This window comes from Chelmon rostratus, chromosome 2, assembly GCF_017976325.1.
Source record: "Chelmon rostratus isolate fCheRos1 chromosome 2, fCheRos1.pri, whole genome shotgun sequence".
Taxonomy (NCBI): Eukaryota; Metazoa; Chordata; class Actinopteri; order Chaetodontiformes; family Chaetodontidae; genus Chelmon; species Chelmon rostratus.
The window spans coordinates 3,144,513-3,154,100 of NC_055659.1; the positions used below are offsets into that span (position 1 = coordinate 3,144,513).

Consider the following 9,588-nt stretch of genomic DNA (forward strand, 5'->3'; position numbering starts at 1 on the left):
TTGTCCAAAAGCCGTGTCTCATACTTCAAAGCTTTGGAGCTTCTCCAGGCCCCTGAAGAGTTAAACAGACGGTGTAGAGCTAGCGGTGTTACCCAGGTCTGGTTGATAGCCGCCACTGTGTTGTGTCTCAGTCCATATGTATGTTTAACAAAGCCATCATCTCTCTCCCATTCTTGTCTACCCCTCACCCACCCTGTCCACCCTGACAGTACATGCAGCGGGGCGGGGCATGCGGGCGCGGAGCTTGGCGCCTCACCTCCTTGCCTCTCTTACAGGAGAGGCTCGTGGCTCCTCCTTATCTCCCCGAGCTCAAACGAGCGGGAGGTCGGAGGTCTTTCGACTATGAAGCCGCTGCTGCCGCTGCGGCCGCCGCCAAGGTTTTAGCCGGGAAATCTGCATCGTCGTGCCATACTGCCACCACAACAAGCTCCAGCGGCGCTACCCCGGTGGTGGCCCCGCCCTCGCACCGTACAGGAGCCATGTTGATTAATGGTTGGCAAGAGGCGGCCATTGATCTGACCAAGTCGTCCGGGGAAATAAGCACCACCAGTGGCATTGGGACGGGAGAAGCTGTGGCGCAGGGAATCGGTCACCACGGTGCCGGCGCCGGTACCGGCAGCGGTCATAAGCTGCCGCCGCCGCCCCCCATCACAGCACCGCTAACAGGCTCTGTGGGCATCGACATGGCTGGGATACTGCAGGCCGGGCTCATCCATCCCGTAACCGGGCAAATAGTTAACGGGAGCCTGAGGGGAGATGACTCATTGAGGAGGAGGAGAGGGAGGAGGAGAAACGTGGAAGCACTGTACTCTGAGTTCACCAAGAGCAGAGGACTGCACCTCCCAGAGACACAGGTGGGTAGAGGGAGGAGGGCCTGTTCAGTGCACCTATGATTATTGTATGTGCATCAGTGTGAGGGAGAGAAACCCCACCCAGGGCATGATGGGAAAAAAAGTCAGAAGGTAAATAAAAGAGTGCGTTCGAAATCCTTTTCTCTGAATTTCTAAATGTTGAAAACACCTGCACCTGTGTGTGTCTCCGCCTGCAGGGCCGGGTGGAGGTGATCAGCCACTCGTCCGTCTCCTCCTCCACCTCCTCGCCGTCCCCTTCTCCTTCAGAGCGACCCGCCGGCCCTCCCACGCCGTCCTCCTCCTCCACGCCCACCCCCACCCAGACACCTCCTCAGCCGGAGATCATCGCCATCGACAGAGAGGCGGCCAGCAAAGGTCTGATCGAGTGGCTGAGGCAGAATCCGGGCTACAGCATGGACCTCCCCGCGTTCGCCCCTGTGAGTCTGAGCTTCGGTTTGTGCTTTTATCAGCAAGGTGTTCTGGGTATTATTCAGAGGACAGGAGCGTGTGTGCAGCTAAAACCGAATGTGCCTTTTCTTTTATATTGATCTGCTTTGAGTTGCTGTGGATAGACATGTAGCTGATCGTCTCCTTCCTCTCCCTCGCTCTGCAGTCTGGAGCTGGTCTGTTACATGGTTTTGTGGAACGTCCCAAGCAGAGGAGGCATCGCTGTAAAGACCCCACCAAGCTGGATATCAACTCTTTGACGGGGGAGGAAAGGGTTCCTGTTGTGCATCGAGGCACCGGACGCAGGGTAGAAAACACACACACACACACACACACACACACACACACAGAGTACATAAACATCAGTTGGTTCATAAAGGCCGATACCGATAACCAATAACACACATACATACCTAACATTATGACATCAATACCACAAACAAAACCAAAAACAGCGGCGCACAGTGAGAGGCTGTTGCTACGCAACGTACGTGTTTACTTTCAGAGCCGCTGCGCAGTGAGAGATGTGACAGATGAGTAGGCTCATTTTAAATCAATAAAATGTGTTTTAATCACTATTTTATGTCACAATATTGAATGCTTTAGTAGTAAGCCGTGTTCTAAGCGGGATAACATATAGTGAGCAGGTTCCTATGGAGAAATAAACCCCACCGCTTCGTGTCGGGCTTCTATGTCATCCTGAAGGAAGATACATGATCCCTTACTTAGACTTATCTATGTAAACAAACTGAAGAAGGACAGTCCATAGTAAGGCAAGCGCCATCATGTCCATGATTAAATCTTCAATAACCTTAGCCGTGGGTATTCTTTGGCAAATTTCTTGGATTTTCCGAAAGCCTCGCCGACGTGTGTCAGTCCCGGTGGCTTCTTTGCGGCTGGCTTGCTAACGTTAGCGTCTTTAGCAGGCCGGCCGTCCTCATACGCTTTCCAAACTCCGTCAAAGTGGTGGTTATGTTTCAGGTGACTGATCAGGTATTAAAGCTTGTGCTATTTCTCGCTCCTCGTGGAACTCGCTTGGAACATTTGTTACGAATAAACAGCGAACAGTCTTCTTCGGAAACTTTGAAGAAGTCTTTCATAAGCACGCTGTGCCGCATGCTGCATTCAAGGTGTAACGTACATTCTCCCGTTCCCTCGTTTGCCAGTCGTTCTTTCGGCCTTTTTAAGTTCATGTTTCTATTCCTTATGTGTAACATGTGTAAAAATGCTGCGAATGTTAATTCAAGTCAGCAACTAGCAAAATTATGACGGAGTTAACGAGTTGTTTTCTGGGATGAGGGGGTATTCTTGATTTTTCCCAGTGACAAAGAGTTTTTCTGATTATGCCAACGTCACATGAACGCAGCATTCACTGCAGGCCATTCGGGTGTCATAGTGGGAGCGAGGCACTGCCGTGCAGACAAAAACACATGTGTTATCGGGGCTGTTCGTCATGATATCAGACTTTTCGGAATGACGTCATAATTTACTGTTATAACTATCGTGCATCCCTATCATTAATAATACAGATTAGAAACCTCAACTCACTCACTGTTGTAACATTGAACTGCTTTTCCTGCCTTGCAGCTTGGTGGCGCTATGGCTCCGGCCATAAAGGAGCTTTCCAGGTGGCTGGATGCCAACTCAGAGTACTATGTAGCTCCAGACTGGGCTGACGTGGTCAAACACTCGGTGAGTATGATGCACCATGACCTCCGGCCGCAGGTGGAAACATTTACTGTAATCTACAGTGCAACTCCATGATCTTTGACCTCTTCCTCTCGGCCTCCTGCAGGGTTTCCTCCCTGAGGGGAAGTTCTCTCGGATCCTGACGGAGCCAGTCAACAGAGACCCGGGCTCTCGGCGCCGTGGACGCCGGCCTCGCAGCGAGATGCCTAAGCCCCTCCTGTCCGTCTCTGATTCCGCCTCATCCGGCCTCGGCCCTCCGCTCTTCATGAACGGCGGGTTGATCGGCAGCATGGACTCCATGGTGGCCATGCAGAACCTCCGCGGTGGTATTCCTGGAATCCCCATCTCTGGGATCATGGCGGCAGGATTCCCACACGGTTTCTCCGCGGCCGTCCAGGCGGGAGGAGCCGCAGCGTCGGCAGAAGACGCCAAGAATGGGTTGAGTATGTTACCCATGATGCTGCACGGCATCCCGCACCCCCATGGGGCTGCGATGCCGCAACACGCCTTGTTCAGCGTCGGCGCAATGATGGCGCACGCGCCACCGCCGCCTCTTCCTCACCCGAGCTCCTCCTCCTCCTCTTCTTCATTGTCTGCCGCAAAGGTCACCACGACAACGGCACCGTCTACATCTGAGGCAGCCAGCCCCTCGTCAACAACGCCTGCCGAGAGAGAGAGCGCGGCCTCTTCTGGCGCGGGTGGAGGTGAAAAAGAGAGGAGCCCGGAGGAGAAAGGAGCAGCAGACGCCAGCAAAAGAGCAGGAGCGGCGGCGGAGGCGGCGGCCATCATTACCTCCACCAGCAGGGCGCATCTCGGCTCTGCGCATCTCGGAGCCGGAGGCGGCAGCCATCTTACATTCAACCCCTTCCTGATCCCGGGCATGTCCCACGGACTGCTGTACCCGCACATGTTCCTGCCGCACGGCGGCATCATGGCGCTGCCCGCTATGCCTCCCGGCGCAGTAGACGGCTCCCCGGGCAGCCCCAAGAGGAGGAGGAAGAGAGGGCGGGAGGAGGGGGAGAGAGAGGAGGAGAGGGAGAAGGCGGCGACGGGAAAGGCAGAGGAGAGAGAAAGTACAGTTAAAGCTAGCGTTACCTCCCACCCGGCCTCCTCCTCGTCCCCCTCCGTCCCCTCTACCTCGGCTCCGGACCCAGGCCCGTCCCCGCCTGAAGAGCCCCACCCCGGGCAGGGAGACGGAGAGGATGGGCCTGCAGAGCCCCAGGAACCAGACTCCCATAACCACCCTGAGGGAGCAGCAACAGATGAGAAAGAGGAAAGATTGGAGGACACAGGAGGAGAGGCGGCGGCGGCGGAGGAGGAGGAGAAGCAGGACTCTGAAGAGCAGAGACAGGTGGAAGGAGAGGAAGCGTAGAGGAGGAGAAAACTGCAGAGGACGGAGAGACGACCACCTCCCGCTCCCTCCTCCCGTCGTCCTCGCCGCTCTCTTTCTCGACTGAGCAACAGTGTAAAGTTTGTGCCGTGTCTGTCAGTCAATGTCCATGTAAAGACTTTTATTATGATGATGACTAATAATAATGATGATTATATTCGACTTGGTTATGTTTATATACCAAGACCCCACCCACCCTCTCCACTCCCTCCTTGTATACAAAAAAAGCTAGTGTAAGAAATGATCTGTGTATTCTTCCCCTTCATTCTGCATCGAGACTGAGTCCAGGGGGACATTTCTCAACAGGAACACACACACACGCACGCACACACACAGGCGACATGTGCTCAGAATGGCTCAGAGCGAACCACGATGATCTTCTGGACGTGCAGCTTTGGTGTGTTTCTGCACGAGGGGTGACGGAGGGGAGTCCCCGAGCTAAAGCCGTTCAAATTTCTCACCACAGTTTGGGAATTCAGAGAAGCTCGAGCAGAGGAGCGCCTGTCTGTCTTATGTTCAAGGTCAAAACCCGAGCCTGTTCACCCGAGCACTGTCACGTTCTTTTCACTCCTCGCACACTCCACTTACTCGCGTGATGTTTTTTTTTTTTGTTTGTTTTTTGGTTTATCTCTGTTCAATGTTCAAAAACCTGCAGGCTAGATTAACCTTGATTACCTGGAATTTCTCATGTGACACTAAAACGCCTTTTATTCATCGTTACTGAGGGAAAACACTGATAAATTAACCTGATATGCAAGAGCTACTCTACCAAGAAAGCAGACGGCAGTCCAAATGCATTTCAGAGTGCAGCCCTTGTGAAAATCTCCAAACCTCGATGTGACTGAAAGTAGATTTAAGAAAGCTGCAAACTCAGAACAAATGTATTCGTTCATACCGAGATATTGTGACTGTAATGTCGACGAGAAGCTCCAAAAAGTCACAATACACGTGAGATGAATGAATCCCAGGCATGTATCTTATCTGTGAGATAACATTGTCTGCCAGCCCCCCCCCCACGTTTTAGAAACTCATTCATATTCTTTCACTGTAACTTTATCACTGTCGACGCTTTTTATTCCGTTGCTGCTATGACTTCTTTTCATAAGAAGTTCTTCACACTAGTAGAATAATGCATACACCTGGAGCGGGAAATGTTGAGCGCAACAGGTATTCAGAAGAAGAAGAAGAAGAAGAGCTCCACCTTCTCATGTGCTTTCATTGATACAAGCAGAGAACAATCATGACATTCATTTATGACTTTTTTTATCATGTAAAGTTTTTTTTCTTAATCACAAAGTCACTTTGAGAGATTTCCCCTCAGTTGTTTTGACCTGAAATCAAAGACAGGAATTTCAAAGTTAGGTTAGCTCAGTGAGGCCACCAGGGGGCGGTGTGAGGCAGATTTGATTGTATCCCGCTCTGGAAACAGAGGGGTGGAGGGATTGTGGGAGAAAAGAGGAGAAGAGGTGGAGTTTTTTTTTTCTGCCCTGGGGTTGCTTTTATCTCCCAAATGAAATTAACTCAGCAGGTCGATGAAACAGTGGCTCATCACGAATTGTTCAAAATAACTGCTGCAAAATGGTTGCAATCATGACCTGTAGCATCATGTTTTTTTTTTTTTTGGCCATACTGTCGTCTCCTCACTTTTTACAGTGTGGGATTCTGCATTCAGAGAGAAACTGTCCGTGCGTCGTCCACCGTCTGTCCAGTGAAAGGGAATAATCTGTTTTTTTAGGAAAGAAGAACAGATAAAACAGGAAGAGGAGGGATACAAAGCGTGTGAATCACTCGGGTCGAGTGTCTCGTCGCCTCCTTTCTTTTCCTCACGTTAGTTTAACTGCAGTTCATACTAAGAGTTTCTAAATATGTAAATCTATCGCTGTATATTGCTGTTTTTTTTTTAAGTGCACCGTTTATTTCTTCCACCTTTGTTTCTTCATTTGGAAAAAAAAAAGATACTTGACAAATGCGAGGGGGTTTTTGCATTGAGGTTAGTCCCGGTGTTTTCTGTATCACACAGACTGTACTGTACATTCAATGGATGCAAGTCGCTGGTTTTGTTCAGTCTTTTCAGAACAGGGTCTGACTTTGGGGGTTCATGTTACGTGTGTCTGTTTATGACGTTGGACTTCACTTTTGTTTTCATACACGAAAACATTATTTTTGCACAATGTCTTTTTGTGAATGTTAACCTGTCTTGTGTTTCCTTTATGTGTGTGTGTGTGTGTGTGTGTGCGTGTGTGTGCGTGTTTGTGATAATGGGAGAGTGTGTTTGTGTGCATGCATGCGCACACGTTTTGTTGTGTCTCGTCCTCACAGGTCACATTTCTTGTTGGGGGGGTGGGGGGGGCATAGTTGTTGCCTTGTCACAGGTTTGTGGCTACATATAATTTATTATACTTTGCTTTTGCTTTGCCAAACTCTCACCAAATATGACTTTCTTTCTCTCTTAGTTTCATTATGTATTATTCAAAGTAAAATGCCTTATTTAGCTAGTATTTTTTTGTATAGATGTTCCGTTGCATCTCCATATAGGGACATGTTGTTGTGTTTGTGTTCGTCCTTTGCTTGTATGCGTACACGGCCTTGGTGATGTGCATTATCTTCAACAGTAACGCGAAGGTACCGCTGTTCAAATCACGGCATCGAATCCCAAAAGTCAATCAGTTGTCCCTCGAAGCACAAATGGAGAGTTAACAAAAAGTGACTGTTTTCTTACCCGTGCCTCTAAAATTGCATTGAATAGTTTCTCTTTTTGTGGGCTTCACTTGCGCACTGTGGTGACATCACGTCTCCGTGGTGACATCATTCTTGGGAAAGTGATTAAGTTTGAAAGTGTAACTCTTTGTCGGATTTCACCGTTTGCAGATGATGCCATGCTGTTCGTTAAAGGGAAATTCTGAATTCTGTCTGTCATGACTTTTAGCTCTGATAACGTTTGACTCACGAACTTGATTTGTAGAGATTTGAAAAAGATGGTAGAGTGAAGAGTGCGAGCCTCCAACAATAAGAAGTAAACACAGGAAGCAGTCCGCTGAAAATCCCTTTAAGTGTTGTTTGGAACTGTAAGAACAGTGGAAATACCTCTGGATCATCCTTCCCTTTAACCAAACGGCCCCTCTCACCGCTCCGAAACAGGATGTGATGTCATGGTTCAGATAGGGGAAATAGACCAGAGCAGTCGCAAACTGCAGACAGCGAAGCGGGGCACACAGGTGGAGGCACCCGGGTGGAGGCACACAGTCGACTTGACTAGAAGAAACAAATCTCTGAATTCAGCTTTCAGTCGCAGCTTCTGTCATTTTGAGAAAACGTTTGTGGATATCGGTGCTTATTTGACCACCTTTACCTCCCATCTTGATACACACCGGTTTGTTTACATTTTTGTTAGCCGTTGCTTGCTAACGATTTAGCACGCATGCTGGAGAAGCAGCGGGAAAACACACAGATCTGCTTGTTGTGTCAAGCCTTGAGCCTTTTTTAAACTTCATGGACTTCAAGAGATTAGTCTGTTTCTGCTTCCGACTGCAAATTATTTCAAGTTGATCAATAATACTGTAAGCACAGGATGTGGCCAACAAGCTAATGATCAGTAAGAAATCAAAGAAATGGCTTCGGGGCCCAAATTTAGCAGCTCCAGTGAGGTTCCGTTGACGTGCGGTCCAGATTTGGATTTCAGTTTCAGGCTCGTTCAGAACTCAAAGCAAACATGACAAGATAGTTAACGTCTGAAAGGTCTCGAATTGCAAAATTACATGAATCCAGCACACGCGGGGCAAATGTTTGACATCATTTCTCTGTTGGAGGTTTGTGCTCATCATCCTGATAGACAACGTTCTTACCAGTTTTCAGTTCCTCAAATCTCTGCAACCGAGGTGTCGAGTCAGATGTTACAGAGGTAAGAAGCAGTTTCCCTTTAAGCACGGCCATCTAATCCCACGCCACTCTCTGACTGTATGAGGCCTTCTGTTTGGTATCTAGCTCACCTTGGAGGATAATGCACACACACAGTATGTATCCAGTATTTGATTGTTCTCGTGTGGTTGTTGAGATTCCCGGAGAGAGAGGAAAAAAAAAAAAAGCATCGGTAAATCAGAAGTGCTGTTCCGAACCACAGTTAAATTCTCAGAAAGTTTTCAAAGGTTAAAAACTTGTCACTCCACAGCCCGTGCATGCGCATCACTTCCTGTTTCCGGCTTGTTCTCGTGTAAAACTTGAAACGAACTCGTAGGTGCAGTATGTGACAACAGCTGGAGGTCGGTGGAGGCGGTGGCTCTGCGTTGTCTGCTCGTGTCACACCATGCCTTCTTCAACAGTGTTTCTTTTCATTGAAGTCCTTTTGGTTAACTTAAATGTTCGGTCACCTCAACATGTTGTAACTCTTATCATAAATAATGTATTTATTGTATAGTTCTCGTCTTTACATCCTTGTCTCATGACTGATTATTGGCTGGTTTTGTTACTCTTGAACGTCTCCTGAAAGACGAAAGCATTTTGGTTCACATGGAGGTTAAACTACCTGCTTTTCTTTGCAGCCTCGCTCACCTGCTCACCTGCTTTCTTAGATGTAATGATGGCAAAGAGTCCCCAGAATACCTCCTCTTTATTCTCTCGACATAATTAGGGGAACTGAGCTATTTGTGCCATATGTTGATAATAACTCGATGTGAGACCCCTCTTTGGGATTATTGGGCTGAAACACTTTCCCAGAACCCAGGATGCAGATAACGGTTGATCCAAACGATAAAATGTGGATCGGTGTGTTTCCACTACATTTTTAGGAGAAGATGACTGAAAACAAACAGTTTCTGGAGCAGACATGGCAGCTCACCTGCCCTGCTTCAGAAACCGCACACCTGAACCAGAAAGCGAGCGTAGATTAGCACAATCTGACTGACTTTCTCTGTGATTTCCCTTTTTTTTTCAAGCAGAAGTAGGGGATTGTTAGTCAGATGGTTCAATCCAGAGTTGAATCAGAGGACAGATGCTGGATTACGTGACCTGTTATATTTTTTTGGAGCACCTGAGAAACGTTTAGGACCACCTCGTGACTGCTGGTTGGCCTGATTAGTCGACGTTAGCAGGTAAAACCATCACTCTGTTCTGGATTACATTCGGGGCTGCTGGGTTTGGTCTCTGGTTTGTTTGGTTGGGAAATATCTGCCCTGCTGAAGTGTCCTTAAACCAGACTCAGAATCCCTGTCAGCCGAT

At 48.6% G+C, this 9,588-nt stretch overlaps 1 protein-coding gene across 1 annotated transcript in view; it reads left to right on the top strand.

Moving 5' to 3' along the window:
• Positions 1 to 4,954, top strand: part of chd6 (chromodomain helicase DNA binding protein 6) — an 88,134-nt gene extending 83,180 nt beyond the window's left edge. The window contains exons 41-45 of the mRNA XM_041948722.1: positions 210 to 854; positions 1,049 to 1,288; positions 1,465 to 1,605; positions 2,886 to 2,990; positions 3,094 to 4,954. Coding sequence (XP_041804656.1) covers positions 210 to 854; positions 1,049 to 1,288; positions 1,465 to 1,605; positions 2,886 to 2,990; positions 3,094 to 4,359 — 2,397 coding nt within the window. The 3' untranslated portion in view covers positions 4,360 to 4,954. The remainder of the gene's footprint in view (positions 1 to 209; positions 855 to 1,048; positions 1,289 to 1,464; positions 1,606 to 2,885; positions 2,991 to 3,093) is intronic.
• The last annotated feature ends 4,634 nt before the right edge of the window (positions 4,955 to 9,588 follow it).